Source organism: Bactrocera latifrons, unplaced genomic scaffold (assembly GCF_001853355.1).
Source record: "Bactrocera latifrons isolate USDA-ARS-PBARC rearing strain unplaced genomic scaffold, ASM185335v1 scaffold_91, whole genome shotgun sequence".
In the NCBI taxonomy this organism is placed as follows: Eukaryota; Metazoa; Arthropoda; class Insecta; order Diptera; family Tephritidae; genus Bactrocera; species Bactrocera latifrons.
In genome coordinates this window covers 1,056,906-1,073,539 of record NW_017537612.1, presented here as the reverse complement: position 1 = coordinate 1,073,539, position 16,634 = coordinate 1,056,906, and the positions used below count along the sequence as shown (strand labels likewise).

The following is a 16,634-nucleotide window of genomic DNA, read 5'->3' as shown; positions in this document are numbered from 1 at the left end:
AGACGGAAAGCTCAATATTTCTTAATATAATATTGAAATATTACAATAGAAGCTTCAATGTAAGAGGTTTAGAAAAGTTTAAAATTGAATTCTTTTTAGAAACTATTTTTTTACTTCAATATTTTTCTAGTTTATTATTTTTACTTAATAAAATTAATTTGGAATATGGAGAAAATTAAACTGCTTGTGTTTACAAGAAAATACAAAATTCCTCCATAGAGACACCCCTTGATAAAGGGGACACAACTATCTCTGAAGGACCGCACCAAGTATCTTGTGGTACTGCTGTGGAAACATAGTGTGGATGAAAGACCCCTACCTGGGGGTTTTCCGCTTCTCTCATTCAATGGTGTTACACAGCTGTTGCGAGACCAATTCACCTCTGCGGTGCAGTACTATACTGGACAAGGGCTTGGAAATCTACCTAACGGAAGCCTATTCACAGGTCGCAAAAACCGGCTGCGCTTTATAAAAACTACTCCAACTGCAGCTCTTGAAATGGTGTTAAGTCTGCCACCTATAGGTAGATCTCTTCGCTGAAAACTGCACGGCAAAGTTCGGCTGGGTGGCTACTCGCTGTAGGAGATTTTACTTATGGAACCTTCGGGCATACTTCGGTGGTGACGGCGGTTCGGCAAGCACCGACTACATCATTGCTCGAAACTGGGGGACGAAGTTGGAAGATTTTTAAGTTGAATGAAAGCCGTAGAGCTAGCATACAATGCAAAAATAAGTAACTTCACAGTTAATATCGACTTAAACAGCATCATGAGAGTAACCTCGGTTCACATGTAGACCAGAAGTGGCTTGGAAAGTATGTTAGCGTTGCCAGGAATGTTTTGCAAGGGCCATAATACCATCGATGGCAATTAGTGATGTACGACTCTCATCCAATAATGGGACCGACATAATTCATTATTCCATGCATTACCTTTACGTCGATCTGGAAAAGAGCATGGCAAGGAAGGACAAAATTCGATCGAATTCTCTGTTGGGAGAAAAACTTCAAAATTAATGTGGTGTGTGGCTTACGAGCCTGTATCAATGTGAGTGTCTAGTTAGGAGCCATCTGTCGCTTAAGTTCTGGTTAAAACAAACGTTTCCTTCCCGAAAAAGGAAGTCTACTAGTAATATTTGATTTTTAAATTTTCTAAATTTTTAATGCAATAAATCAGTCTAATATTGCAATATGAGCTCTATTAAACTTTGTTTGACCTTTTGAATTCTTTGAAAACAAATAAAAAACTTTGAAAGTGAAGTGCAACAAATGTATGCAGATCCTGAAAATATTTAATACAGAACCAAGTGAGACCAATAGAGTAAGGATATGGATTCTGAAYAAATAAATAAATATACATACATAGAGGGTTAAACGAGTAAATCGAGAAATATACTATATACTCATAACATGAAGTCAAATCAAAACTGTTATTTGTGGTGGACGTTGTCTTCTATATGAGACAGGCTGCAGATTTTCACACAAGAAGTAAAACTTGGTTAAATAAACAAATTCACAAATCTTTATACATATATTCCCAGTCTTTTATTATCGAACTTTTTAAAGAGTTCACCAAAACTTCCATCCAACCAAACAAATTAAAAAATTTTCACGTTTTCGTGTTTCTCTTATTACAGAGTGCTGATCAAAAGTAATTTAACATTTTCTTCATTCAACCAGTTTACCAGAGTCACCAGCTTCACTTCCCATTGCCGTAGAAGGTTGTTTGGAGACAGCAGCTTCGGCAGACGCCACTTCCGCCTTGCTGACTTCAGTTTTAATTTCATCTTTAGTTTCCTGTGTAACGCTCTTAACGGCTGGAACTTCAGCCCTGCTAATTTCATTCTTAATTTCATCTTTGATCTCTTCTGTAATGCCCTTAACAGCTGGAAGTCCCGTTGCCACTATACTCGGAGTTTTAGCTTCTGACGTCACTTTTTGAAGCAATGTTTCTTCTATAACATGTTTCTCCAAAGATGACGATTCAGTCTTTGGTAAATCTACAACAAAGGGATAACTGCTCGACTCTTTAGCCTTGCCTTCGTCACTGGGCATAAGACCACTCGAATTTGCGACAACAGTGGCAGCAGCCGCGGCGAGCCGACTTGCCGATTCAGGCATTATGCTCTCCCACTGAAAAATTGAATGTTGAACTTCAACTAATAAAGGGACGAGAGATAAATAGCTATACCATCATAAAAATGCCAACCGTTATCCAGAAGGCCAACGCCAGCACAAGCACAAATTTTGAAAGTTCAAGAAATACGAAAGATATCGGGCCTAGTGTTATTCTAATGATAATATTCCTTAAGCTGTAGAACACATTTTCTATTGCGTTCACCATTATGTTTGGTTTTGTTGGTACACCACAACTACTAAACTGCGAAATTTTGATCGTTTTATTTTTCAATTTTTGAAAAACAAATTTATTTTTATTATTTTTTTTTTAATTCTTTAATTGTCTATTTTTGATTTTTGTATTTGCGATTTCTCTTGTTCCGAATCAATTTTGAGTTCGAATTTTGTTTCTGGGCAGTGTAATAATTTTGTAACGAAAGCAAAATACATTACCTTACGATGAAGAAATTCTTTTAAAAGCGTCCAAACCACACGTAACCACTTTTTCATTACAAAACGAAGTTAATAAATATATTTTCTAAAGTTTTTAATAAACAGTAACTAACAAAAACATAGAACTCTATGTTATTAATTGTCATTAGTGCGACGTTTAGATCTGAAATTTCCAAGTCAACGCATTCTAAAAACTTCACACACAGATGTCTCCATTATACACAAACAGCTGATTTCTATTTTTGTTTGTTTTTTTGTCATTTACTATTTTTCCACTATATATCGCAAAATATTTATTTATCGTAAATTACTGATAACATTTGCTTATATATAACAACTAAACGGAGTTGTTAAAAACTGATTACATTCTACGCTTCGAACTCTATGATACGCGCAATGTCGGATGTGAATGTCAAAGCGGGCATAGAATGCATATTAAAACGCATTGAAGAAGCCCTTGCACGCCGGCCGCAGGTAAATGTCCTAACATATTTAAACTGTGTAATTTGAAACATATGCCTCAATTTATTGTTTTCCGTTAGCATATTAAAGCACCAAAACCACAGCTTGTTGCGGTTAGTAAAACAAAGCCAGTGGAAATGATCATCGAAGCCTATGAAGCTGGCCAGCGACATTTCGGTGAAAACTACGTGCAGGAGCTGGTGGAAAAAGCGCAACACCCTGAAATTCTGAAACATTGTCAGGATATTAAATGGCATTTTATTGGTCATCTACAAAACAATAAAATCAATAAGGTAAGTTTATTAAGGTCTAAACAAAATAACATGCACCTCACCCGGTATTATATGAAAATATTTCGTTCTGTTTTTGCTGAAACATTCAAAATGTGAACAATTTTTATACCCTGAACAACGTATGTTAAGTTACCACGAAATTTGTTTGTAACTAAGGAAACGTCTTCGATCCTGTGAAATATAATATATGTTATACGTATTTCAGCAATCAGCAAGACGAGCTGAGTACGTCTATCTGTTTGTCCGTCTAACTTTTTGTCCGCTTTTATACAAATAGGCGAACTAGTCCCTCAGTTTTTAAGATATAGATCTGGAATATGGTACACGTCCTTTCCTAAAGAAGTCGTCAATTTCTCGGAACCGCCAATATCGAACTAGAACAAGATTCAAACCAGATTAAACAAACTGATCGATCAAAATTATGTGCATCTAAGGAAAACTTTTTTACTTGACAAGATTTCTTAAAGAATTGGCATGGAATATTGATAAAGGCAACGGTGCAATCGCCGAACAAACTGAACGATCACCATCAAGTTATTGCATGACAACTTTTAAATTTGTAAAGGTTATTTTAACTTCGATGCAACTCAAATTATTGTTTTTAATTGTTTTCATTAAATTTATATCATTACTATTTTATTTTTAAATTTAAGGTGCTGAAGCTACCCAACTTATATATGATTCAAACTGTTGACAACGAAAAATTAGCCAATGGACTAAACACCGCTTGGGAAAAATTCCAAGGTGGTGCAAAACAGCCACTTTCAGTTTTAATACAAATCAACACTAGTGGCGAAGAAGGTAAACCCAGCACGGTGTGATCGTGGAACTAAGTAATTATCTAAAAATTTATTTCTACTAGCTAAGAATGGCGTGCCACCAAGCGAAGCTCCAGCACTGTACAAATATATAAAAGAAAATTTGAAACACCTGCAATTAGAAGGAGTTATGACTATTGGCGCATTTGGCTTCGATTATACAACTGGACCGAATCCCGACTTCGTTTCACTTATAAATGTGCACAAACAAATCTGTGAAGAGAATAATCTGGATCCAGAGGCTGTACAAGTATCCATGGGCATGTCTGATGATTTTGAACATGCGGTAAATATTTTGCATGAATAACTTGTTTTTGTCATTTCATACTTAAATTTTGCGTTTCACTTTACTTTAGATTGAAGCGGGCAGCACCATTGTGCGTGTTGGAAGTGCAATTTTCGGCTTTCGTGCGAAAAAGAATGCTTAATGCAGTAATGGTGTAGTTTTTCGCACTAAAGTGTACGATTATTGTATGTATAACTTTCTAAATTTTTTTTATTTTATTTTATTAAAGCTTACATAATAAACACATTGTTATATAACCTAAAGTGCGCAGCGCCAGCATCATAGGTTTTCGGCGGACTTTCTAAATTTAAATGCTTGGACACCTTTAAAACTTTCTAAAACGTTCTCAACTTCTATCAAAATATATTAAAATAAGTAGTGGTCTTATTAGTTGTTTTTTGGGCATTGTAAAATTGTATTCATTGTTATAATATGCTATGAAAAGTGTATGAAAGCTTTAAGCGTTAAGAATGTATGTATATGTATGTGTACATAAATATATATGTTTCACAATTAAAAGCACAACGTAAAGTTCAGATAATGTGTTTATTGTGTAAATGAAAAAATAATAATCCTTTGAGACATAAAATAAACAGAAAAATCATACATTTCGAAATAGTCCAATCCACATATTCCACAAAATTATTAAACAAGGTCACCGAGCCAACCGCCATAGTACTAAGTACCCTATGTAATTAAAAAATATATACATATGTATTTACATTTATGCGGAAGTTTACAAACTGATGATGTATGCATTTTCAGCAGTGTCCCGACATAAATATTTTCTGGGCACCTAATAATCACTACGAAAAATTTACCTATTTCTATTATTTAGCCGTTGATTCATCTCTTAAAGAAATTCGTTGGCCTTTTGCCAGTGAGAATGTTAGTGTGTTTATTTATGCTTGAAAATCTGCTTCATATATATGTACATATATATATATATATACCTATATACTATATACATATGTATGTACAAGTGTGCACTTTTGGTGGAATTCAATCAAATATATTTTGATTTTTACGCTTAAGCGAAATATGCATGTATGTATGTATGTGCAAACATATAATGCATACATGATTCAATATATACCATATATGTATATGTATATAAGATAAATAAGTTTACAAGTATGTAGTAAAGCATTACCACGGTATATAAGAAACTATTTTGCCACTTGTAAGCATAAAGGTTTCAAAATTCCATTGTGTCTGTTCAATTGAAATAGCAAATATATTTTGATTGATAACCGAATGCTTGAGAAAACTATTTTTGGGAGTTCATCCATACATGACATTATTATTATTTTTAATTCTTTTATTACAGTTACCAAAGAAATTAATTTAAATTTAGACAGTTTTTGGCTATATACACATACGTTTGTATGTAAAATTTTTTATGGCTTTTCTAAAATAAAAAATACTTAGCAGTAAACAAGTAGAGGCGAAAGTTTTAAAGCTTAAAAGATCTGCACTGAATAGAAAATTCATCTTTTAAAAATTACTGAAAGTATTTATCTGATTAGGTTGGGTAGAAAATGCTTGTATTCCCTTAATATATGTATTTATGTACGTGTAGGTAAGTAACGATTTTTGTGGTTTCTGCGATAACCGTTTAAAAATTATACACATACATGTCATAGTTAAAGTAAAATTGCTGATTTTTGAAATAAAAAAATACATTGTACATATAAAAATAAAATAATAACAAACGAAGCAAAAAATTACTGAAAGACTTAATTTTTTTAGAAGTATTATTTAGAAATATTTTCTAAATTACTTAACAAGTGTCATGAATTAGAAGTATATAGATACATACTATATGCGAGTTTAGCTGTAGGAAAAAAATTATCTAGTCACTGCTTGTCAGTGTTGCTATGCCATTTTGTGGAACCATCATATAAATATGTGCGATATTCATATCCAATCATACGAAATTTATGCTCGAAGCTGTAAGAAAAAGTAGACATAGCTATTGTTATAGCTTTGCTGGTGCCTTAAAAGGCACAAATAACCTTCTCAGAGTTTACCCTCAATTTAAACAAAACCCAAATTAAATTAAATATTATAATGCCTTGAAAATTGTAAACAACCAAATTGTGATTTTGAAATCATCCCAGAAAAAAATGTCTATAGTAAAATGGTTCTGCTTTAGTTATGAATTTGCCACCAGTTCACCGATAAATTATGCCTCAGGCAAAGTATTATAGATATTTAATATCTTTGAAACAATTTATTACATATTATTATGTATATATGGTGTTGGAAAAAAATAATATGGACAACAGCTTTATTCCCATATTTTATAGCACAAATCTTTATATATTCCTCACACAGTATTGAAGTTAACTGCAACTGCTATTCTAGAAATAGCGGAAATAACAGAACGCTTCAAAATTATGGTCTGTAATGCCTTCAAAATAAATAAAAAATAAATATGAAAAAATAGGACGGCATGAAAAACAACGGCACATTTGTGACCATTTGCTGGTAATGAAAAAAGTATACATTTTTAACGTCTGCAAATATTTAAAAAAAAAATATACTAAATTCATCAGTAAACATACGCACAGTTAGAAACCGACTTCGGGAAGTTGGTCTAACTGTTAGAAATGCAAGAAAAGCTCTGTTTTTAAACAAACTAAATGTAAAAAGAACTGAATTTGCATGTGCCTCTGCTTCGACGGAACTTAATACTTTAGAACACCTATGTAAAGTGCTGGAAAAATCAGTCGGTGGACAAAACTGGAAAAATAAGCACGTATTAAAGAGAAAAGTCCAAGAAGCATGGTATTCAATACCGGTCATGACTGCCACCAACCTTGTCAGCTGCATACTGTGAAGATGTCAGGAGGTGGATAAAATGAAAGGAGCATCAGCAAAATTTTACATTTGAATGAAAGAAAAGTAATAATTAAATAAAATATCACTGAAACTCTTCACATGCATGAGATCAAAACTTGTATAATAATACGTATTTATGGTTGCTAACAATATTTCCTTCGAAGTAGAATCGTTTAGTGCTTTTTGTGTTTCTAAGAAAACTTACCAAAGTGATGTACATACATTTATATTTATGCCATCACAAAGTCGGGATTTCAGAGAAGGAAAAGCCTATCGATTTTATGGAAAAAGCAAATATTTTGGCGTGAGAATTTTCGATTGGAAATTAGGTTCCTTCTTAAGTCAAAATTAGAAGAAAAAGGAACAGTATATATGTATATACTAAATAAGTTACTTTACTGAAATTTTCGTAAAAATCAATTAAAAAAGTTTTCCACACAAGAACTTGATTTGGATCGGTTAGTTTATTTGACAGCTATATGCTATAGTGCCCAGATATCAGCGGTTCCGATACCCCTATTGCGAAAGCCTACTAGAATATAGTTTCCGGTATACCTCTGCCTTGAATACTATAAAAGAATTTCACTTTTCGGGAGACTACTGAAGCCAGTATTCTTTAAAAGGCAGATATCAAAGCTGTAAATAAACACAAAATGGCCACTGCCGTCTTAATCGCCAGCGGTAGGTTATCGATATCCACTAATAATGTAAATTTGCATACTTCCGATATTGTATGTATATAGATATGTAATAAGAGAATCACCCCCACAATAGTTGCGCTATTTCTATTACAGAGTTAGTTTTCAGTAGTTGAACAATGAGTGGCTATTTGAGTAAAAACTTAAGGAAATATTCCTTAAATTAAGGAATTATGTTATCATTTCAATGAAGAAGCACTCACATAAAAACCATGAGCCTAGTTTCTTGCGTAAATTGCGGTTTCTGCGGCAGGGAGCTTGAAACTCCAGAATACCTGCTTTGACTGCATAACAGTCGGCAGATGCAATATGTGATCCATGTTTCAAATTAGGGATGACATAACCAGATTAGCACCTAACAGTATATTGGACTCAATTTGCTGGGGCTAGGTGAGTATTTGTGATTTTAGAGAGGGAAGTTGAAAATTGCACTGCCCGACACTCATATGATTTTAGTTAGCCCTACCCTTCAAAAGGCGTGTTTATAAATTTGACAAGTGTCGGTGCTTTGTGAATTATATTATTTTGAGAACTTTTTTTATTGTGAAAAAAAATGGATAAAAAGGAATTTCGCGTGTTGATTAAATATTCCTTTTTGCGTGGCAAACATTTAATTGTAACAATAACCTGGCTTGCTGGCGAGTTTCCGGACACTGCTTAGGAAAATCAGCCATCAAAGATTGGTATGCTAAGTTTAGACGTGGTGAAATGAGCAAAAAAGAAAGCAGTTTTGTTTGCCACGAACAAATATCAAAAAGTCCACAAAATAAGACAAAGTAAAATAAAATAAGAAAAAAAGAAAGTATTGATTCACCAAAGCAAACAACCATGTCACAAGCTAGTGAAAAAGATGATAAAAATCCATGAATTGAGCTTCGATTTGCTTCCGCATCCACCGTATTCTCCATAGCTGGCCCCAACGACTATTTCCTGTTCTCCGATACCAAAAAATTTCATGAAACGAAGAGTTGATCCCCGAAACTGAGGTTTATGATATTTCAAAAACATGTAGTTTGCTAAGTTAATAGGACTGTCTTAAATTACTAGGCCAAATATGAAAGCGATCTGTCAATCTATTTGTTTACAACAGCTGCTCAAGTCGGTACACGTCAGTAGTGCGTTGGATAAAAATATGGAACAAAAAAATGTGTCTAAAGTTTTGTACTTCTAAACAAATTTTGTGCGCGGTATCGTTACAAATGTTGGAGAGGGCCTACGATGATTCTATTCTATCAAAAACACAAGCCTACGATTGGTACAAAGCCCTCAAAGATGCTGCTTTCTGAGCGACCTTAGACCTTTTCAACTGATGAAAATATTAAACAAAAATTAAGAATATGGTGCTTGAAAACATCAAGGCAGTGTTAAAGAGATCGCAAGAGAGCTCCACATCTCTAGCAAGCCCGTTTGAACAATTTTGGTGGATATTTTGGGTAAGAAATGCCTTATTGCTCGACTCGTCTCTTTAAGCTGACTTTTTTTTTTTTTTTTTTTTTTTTTTTTTTTTTTTTTTTTTTTTTTTTTTTTTTTTTTTTTTTTTTTTNTTTTTTTTTTTTTTTTTTTTTTTTTTTTTTTTTAATAATACTATAAACAGGTCTCTTTGAACATACTTTATCGCGCGAATTTCGATTCATGGAGAGCACTATAGCTGCCGATGAGACTTGGGTTGGTGAGTTTGATATGCAAACAAGTCAACAATCCTCAGAATAGAGGAAATAAAAGGAGTCGAAATCAAAAAAATCACGGCAAAGCTGTTAAAAGTTCAAGTTTTTGCTATTTGTTTTCGTGCCATTTTCGTGGTTTGAAGAACAATTCATAGATTTTACACGATGATAATGCGCCATCGCTTCGAGCCACGATTGTGACCGAATTCAAACATCATCGATTAACCACTGCATTTATTACAGTTAGCTCCGTGTGATCCCAAGAAGTGCTTATGAAAATTGTTTCGAGAACTGAAAAAATCGTTGGCATAAGTGTATTACATCTGGTGGTGTATTATATAAAATTTTCTTCATGATTATATACTTAAGCCTGACTCCGTGACATTTTTAAATAATATCAAAGAAACGGTGATTCAATGGTAGGTGCTTCAACTAAAAATAAATTGAAATGCATTTATTATGTAATTAAATTATGCTTGGCTAACACAATAATACATTGTATAAGTATGTGTGTGTGTATTATGTGGCATAACATAAAACTATCATAATGAAAACAGTCTTGAGTTTCAGTAAAACGAAAGATATTTAGAAATGCGAAAAAAGCAAAACAAAATACATATGTTATTGCACAACCGATTGCGCTACAATATCCAAACATATGTATACCAACATATGTATGTTCTATGTATACTAAATATATAACATATGTACAAATGTTACTCAACCGATTGCGTGCGACGGCCGAATTCTTTTAGAATGCCACAGATTCGATTCCTAGATTCTTTCTAGAGTGTGGGAGATTAAAAGTGTTTGTGCACCACTCACATGTATGTATGTATGTATGTATGTATAGATAAAATGTTTAATATGTATATATTATATACATATATATAGAATAGACGAAATATAGAATGCTTTGGTCCGTGGGTGCCTTCGACCGAATTTAAATTTCGTTCATAAAATAGCAAAAACAATTCAAAATACAACTACAAAAAAAAAAAAAATTAAAAATAACCTGCATAAACATTAGATGCTTTCAAAACCAAATTCTGACGACGAAATTTCGTTTTCGTTGGTACAGAATTTTCGATCAGGCCAACACATTGAAATATCCAACAAATTTTACTTGAGTATATACAAGCATATACCTATATATATATATGTATATATATACATATAAACAAGTATGTGATTTCTTAAAGTATATACACTAGATCGCAGTGTGATCGAGTGAAACACTAAAACTAAAACAAGAAGAAATCGGTTTTAAAATTAGATTTTCTTCGAGCATCAAAAAATGCGCAGAAAAAGTGCGCATACAGGCGCACACACATACACACACAACCACACATGTCTAAACACATCGATATACGCACCTAGACGCAACTTTTGTAGGGTTGTGTACGAGATACAGGCATGAAAGTGGCCAATATACCCCACCGAGCGGCCGGGCGAACCGCAGCACGGCTACTAAAAAAGGTAGCACGAATATGTGCATACACGAATGGAAAATCCGACGGTTCAACGATGTGCTACACAAATATACATAGTTCGGCAATGCAGACCAAAGGCCGAAAGAGCATAAGATGGCGCTATATTAATACTAAGAGGTGGGGTGGGAGGTAGGCAAATTGATTGTCATTGCCTGTGTATGGGCGTGTGTGTGTGTGTATGAGGAGATATGTGTTGGTGTGTGTGGTTGGAAAGATTCGAGGCGCAAATTCTACAAAAGAAATGATGTCTTCCCGATAAAATCAGCCAGAACACTCAGTGTGCTCTGACCGCTCGATCCGTTTAGACAGCACAGTAAAAAGTTTAGAAAGATGGTAAGGACTCGCTATGGACTAGCAAAGGATATATAACAAACTAATAAATTCAAAATCATTGAATATGCAAATAATTACACAAAACAGTAAAGTGAATGAAGTAATGCACACAATGTACGAATGCGAACGAAATAATTTTGGAAAAGTGAATTCAAATTGAAAATATTTCGGAAGTGAATTTAGTGTGTAAATAACGGTTAATGTACTATTGAAAATGAATTTTTGGTGAGATTGAAGAAAACAACTGAAAAACATCACTAAATTTTTAATTGTCAGTTTTGAAAAATAACACTTTTCATTTTTGAATGAAATTTTTTTTTTTTTTTTGAAAAATATCGCTTCAATTCTTAAGTGAAAAAATATTTGAAAATATCACTTTTAATTTTTTGAATGAAAAATATTTTGAAAAATATCCCTTTAAATTTTTTGGGTGAAAAAAGGACATGTTAACGCTTTTAAACTGAAAAATACGCCTTTTAATTTTTGAATGAAAAAATTTTTGAAAAATATCCGTTTTAATTTTTTGGGTGAAAAAAAAAAAATAGAAAAATATATAATTTTTAGTTGAAAACACACATTTTTTAACGCACGCACGAAATTAAGAAATAACTGAAACATATCCCTTTTCATTTTTGAATTTAAAAGATTTTGAAAATATCACTTATAATTTTTTTTTTTTCAAAACTTCCGATCGCCGAAATTTTGTGTGATTAACGCACGCTATTGGACATGCCTCCTTCGAGCGCTCGTACATGCGCGCATAGAAATACGAATGCTATGACGAAATCGAACTTCTATGCGTTACTCGATTGTTTCATTACATGTTACTAAATATGGAATTCGTAATACGATATACTTATACATACATACACACACAGTTTGAAGATTAGTTTTGGCCGACTAAATCGTTTTAGCTTTGGTGGAAAATATTTGAAATTGCGTAATCGTTTCGAAATTTAATTAAATGTGTTGAAAATATGAAATAGTTCACGCTTTTAACATTTTTTTATTGTAACAATTGATATATATTTCAATATCAAAAAATCAAAAAAAATTTTATACTAATTGAAAAAAAATTTCTAAAAATTTTCGAATTTTATTTTTTAAATTATTTAAACATAACCTACTCCCGCGTTTGTTTACTTTACATCACTACTGTATGCCGTACTATTATGACCTACCGCCATAATTAACTACATTTTGTGTAAATATTTGAAAATTTCTGTGGCTCACTTGTTAAGTGTTAACGTCCAAGTCTTTAAATGCAAACTTTTCCATCTCTAATAGGCCGATGAGAAGAAGAAGGTTAAGAAGAAGAAGACCAAGGAAGAGGGAGGTACTTCTGAAACCGCTTCTGAAGCCGCATCTGAGGCCGCAACCCCAGCACCAGCTGCCACTCCAGCTCCAGCTTCAACCACTGGATCGAAGAGAGCGTCAGGTGGCTCACGTGGCTCAAAGAAATCGAAGCGCGCTGGCTCCAGCGTGTTCTCCGTTTTCTCGCAGAAACAGATTGCCGAATTCAAGGAAGTAAGTACCGTTTAAATGTTATAGTAAACACTTTTTTAGAGATTTAGTTGCTAATATGGAACATTTAAAGCATATCTGTTACTAATACCGATACTTTACAATATGAAACATTCAAGTATTTAACTAATATCGACACTTTACAAATTTGTTCCTTGCGTAGGCTTTCCAACTAATGGATGCCGACAAGGATGGCATTATTGGCAAGAACGATCTGCGCGCCGCTTTCGATTCCGTTGGCAAAATCGCCGCCGATAAGGAATTAGACCAGATGTTGGGTGAGGCCTCCGGCCCCATCAACTTCACACAATTGTTGACCTTGTTCGCCAACCGTATGGCAACATCCGGTGCCAACGATGAAGATGATGTTGTCATTGCCGCTTTCAAAACATTCGATGTCGATGGTCTCATTGATGGTGATAAATTCCGTGAAACACTCATGAACTTCGGTGACAAATTCTCCGCCAAGGAGTGTGACGATGCCTGGGATCAGATGGTCATTGACGATAAGAACCAAATCGATACCGCCGCCCTTATTGAGATGCTCACCGGCAAGGGTGAGGACGAGGAGGAAGAAGCCGCCGCATAAACAGCGCACGCTACACTGCACTCTAGCAACAACACCAGCAAACAAATAAGTAAAAACAAAATAAAAAAACAAAAAAAAAAATATTTATAATATTAAAAAAAAAAAATAACCTTTAATACAAAACACTAAGATCCTGTTTTGAAAACCAAAAAAAATGTATCTTTACTTTTTTAAAAAAATAATTAACAACAACATACTTTGTGTGTAAACTTACGCATTCAGTTATTTGCAAGAAACAACCACAACAACTTTTCTTCAGTGCAAAAAAGAGCATTAAAAAATTTGTCCCTACATTAGTGGCGCTATGAAGCAATGAACAGTTAACTGCAAAGCAACAAATGTTTAACGGCACGAAGAAAGTTTCGGTAACTTTCGTGTAGATGCGCCCGCCTCTCTAGCTGCATCGCGCAGCGGTTAGATGTCAAGCAACAACTGGCAGCTAGTTTTTTAGTTGATAATTTAAATTTTATAAAAACAACAAACGAACTTAAAAAAAATACTAAAATATTATTTTAGCAAATCACCAAAAAAAAAAAAAAAACAACAACAAAAAACAAATAAGAAAAATCAACAAAAAACTTTAAAACAGAAAACTTTCGAGGATTTTTATTTGTTGTAGCAGTCTATTCAACTAACATCAAGTATAACAACAATTGTCCAAATTCTTTGCACACTCAATTTAGGGACGCGTGTTTTAACGGTCACACTTGGGTACGTTTCAGCGCAGTTTAAAGGCGACCAGTGTAGGCCATTACATAACTATTAGTAACTATTAGCAACAATACACGTTTATTGTTATTAACTATTATTGCGAATAAGCTTAGTGCGAATAGACAAACAAGATATGAAGTAGTAAAGAAGTACATAGGGAAAAAAGAAGAAAAAATCACACTTAATCATTCACCAAAAATATGAAAATTTCTAAAACTATCACCCATCACTCTCATACAGCTATATAAATATTGCTTTTCGCCTATATGTTTATTTTAACACATATATATATATATACATACGTATCATCAAACCAAACCAAATATCGAAATGTACGCATGAAACCTAATTTCTAAGTGCTTACAAAAATTTTTTAAAAATTTTGACAAACAAGATCTATACACGATTTAGTACATATATTTAAAAAAAAGAAATCTCTATGTTTATTCAAGTTATATGTATTTATTCATTGGAACCCAAACTAACATTAATTTTGTTTCATGAAGTTCAATATTTAGTGTTATTATCCTTACCCTATCCGTTTATGTTACTTTATAGCGTTTAGTTTAGATTTATTAAACCCTTACCCGATCCGTATACGTTGTTTGAACTTCTATATATATATATATACATATATTCTATATACTCAACGTTATTATATACACACATATATAAGTGTGTGTGTTTGATTTTGGCATACTAACACGATCTTAATGTGAAACGATCATTAAATATGACGATTATAGTTAAACTTACTAAACATTTGCGCATTACTTGCGTTATACTTAACACTTTTTGTTCAAAACCCAATTTGAAAAAAATATAAGGAAAATATTTAAATATAATTTATTGCAACACCGAATCCATGCACTTATATGAATATGAGATGTTGATGACGATTTTTTGCAATTTAACAAAGACTTACATAAATATAGCGCAGTTAAATTCAACTGAGAAAGCGTTAAAGTTACAATTCTTACGAAATATTTTTAAAAAAAGTTTCAAGAAATATACATATATTTATATAAATATTTTAGCGACTGCATGTTTGCTTTTAGCAATTTTAAAATAAAATTTAAAAGTGAGACATCCCTTGGAGAACTTTTACATATATAACGAAACAAATATGAAGATGATATAAAAATACAAAATATATATATATATACGAAAACAACATGCATGTTTGAACTTATTATTTACTCACATATATACTATATATACATATTGCATAACTTATGATGCATTCTATATTAATTTCAATTGAATTCTTGTTCTATTACTAACACGCAAGTATAGCGGAAGTATATTCATTCATATGCTATGCGAAAGCTATTGTGCGTTTATATACTATACTTATATATAGATATATACGTATTTATATAAACGAAACATTTAACAATTTTGAGATTTATGCATTAATAACTTACATACTTGTGTTTTGTAAATATGTTGCTAATCAACGATTAGCTGTTATATGAAAAGAGAAAAAGCTTTAGGAAGTCTTATGATTATTCGCAACAAATTACAACCGAAATATATTTAAAATTCTACTATTATACTATACATATATACATTATTTTATAAACAAATATATAAAAGAAATTATTAGTTATTATATGCTTGGCATATGTATACATATATGCCAGGAAAATGTGCTACTAACCAATTTTGAAAAAAAAAAAAAATTATATAAAAATATATTTACTAACCGCATAAAATACTCAAAAATGTTACACTCACATGCAAGCAACAACGAACATTAATGAAAACAACAACAAGGTAACAGTGAGAAAAAAAAGTATTTTATGGCAAGTGTATATGCCTGTCTCTTATACACATCTAACCGAACGATGCTANAACCGAACGATGCTACTTTACAGTATCACGAATACTATTAAAAATACTCAACTCATTTAAACGAGCGCCTAAATACTTTGAAAATATCTATTACACACAAAGCATATAAGCAAATAGATAGACATGCTCCAGTCCTATAAATGCTAATACCAACACAAACTAACTGTATATAATGTATAAACTGAGCAAACTTGTACCTATATACTAATGCTATAAACATTTTTGTGCAAATACAACACTGTTACTCAAACTGCAGAAGCACAGTGTTTTTGGCATGAAGAGTTGGGAAACGTGAAACACAACACACGTAAACGTAGTATATAAAAAGAGAATTTTAGGGCGTGTCAGTTCGAAAAGCTCGCTATAGCTTATGCTAAATAGCGATTTTTTTAAGAGTTTTTGAGTCTAGCGTTCTTTCGAGAATATTAGAGAATTTATATAAACTATTTATTTACTCCATTGAAATATATCCCCATACATTTATATATAT

The 16,634-nt window shown here is 32.7% G+C and overlaps 3 protein-coding genes across 4 annotated transcripts; 2 read left to right on the top strand and 1 right to left on the bottom strand.

Moving 5' to 3' along the window:
* Positions 1 to 1,518: 1,518 nt before the first annotated feature.
* LOC108977535 lies at positions 1,519 to 2,427 on the bottom strand. The gene is made up of 2 exons (XM_018947251.1): positions 2,190 to 2,427; positions 1,519 to 2,131 (listed from the first exon to the last, which is right to left on the bottom strand). The coding sequence occupies exons 1-2, from the start codon at positions 2,340 to 2,342 to the stop codon at positions 1,667 to 1,669; spliced, it is 618 nt and encodes a 205-aa protein (XP_018802796.1). The 5' UTR covers positions 2,343 to 2,427; the 3' UTR covers positions 1,519 to 1,666.
* A 402-nt stretch (positions 2,428 to 2,829) lies between these two features.
* LOC108977534 (proline synthase co-transcribed bacterial homolog protein) lies at positions 2,830 to 4,964 on the top strand. Of its 2 annotated transcripts, XM_018947250.1 has the most exons (6): positions 2,830 to 3,043; positions 3,112 to 3,324; positions 3,978 to 4,125; positions 4,187 to 4,428; positions 4,499 to 4,613; positions 4,693 to 4,964. In XM_018947250.1, the coding sequence occupies exons 1-5, from the start codon at positions 2,954 to 2,956 to the stop codon at positions 4,568 to 4,570; spliced, it is 765 nt and encodes a 254-aa protein (XP_018802795.1). In that variant the 5' UTR covers positions 2,830 to 2,953; the 3' UTR covers positions 4,571 to 4,613; positions 4,693 to 4,964. The 2 variants fall into 2 exon arrangements, with proteins under 2 accessions (XP_018802795.1, XP_018802794.1); XM_018947249.1 differs by having other exon boundaries at positions 4,499 to 4,964.
* A 6,393-nt stretch (positions 4,965 to 11,357) lies between these two features.
* LOC108977577 (myosin regulatory light chain 2) lies at positions 11,358 to 13,916 on the top strand. The gene is made up of 3 exons (XM_018947308.1): positions 11,358 to 11,463; positions 12,751 to 12,990; positions 13,151 to 13,916. Exons 1-3 carry the CDS (start codon positions 11,461 to 11,463, stop codon positions 13,574 to 13,576), a joined length of 669 nt encoding a protein of 222 aa, XP_018802853.1. The 5' UTR covers positions 11,358 to 11,460; the 3' UTR covers positions 13,577 to 13,916.
* The last annotated feature ends 2,718 nt before the right edge of the window (positions 13,917 to 16,634 follow it).

Excerpts from the sequence above, each read along its gene's own strand:
- LOC108977535 (XM_018947251.1), bottom strand. The coding sequence starts at position 2,342 with ATGGTGAACGCAATAGAAAATGTGTTCTACAGCTTAAGGAATATTATC. Across the intron at positions 2,132-2,189 it reads CGGTTGGCATTTTTATGATG|TGGGAGAGCATAATGCCTGA; the intron begins GTATAGCTATTT and ends TCAATTTTTCAG.
- LOC108977534 (XM_018947250.1), top strand. The coding sequence starts at position 2,954 with ATGATACGCGCAATGTCGGATGTGAATGTCAAAGCGGGCATAGAATGC. Across the intron at positions 3,325-3,977 it reads AAAACAATAAAATCAATAAG|GTGCTGAAGCTACCCAACTT; the intron begins GTAAGTTTATTA and ends TTTAAATTTAAG. Across the intron at positions 4,126-4,186 it reads CAACACTAGTGGCGAAGAAG|CTAAGAATGGCGTGCCACCA; the intron begins GTAAACCCAGCA and ends TATTTCTACTAG.
- LOC108977577 (XM_018947308.1), top strand. Across the intron at positions 12,991-13,150 it reads AGATTGCCGAATTCAAGGAA|GCTTTCCAACTAATGGATGC; the intron begins GTAAGTACCGTT and ends TTCCTTGCGTAG.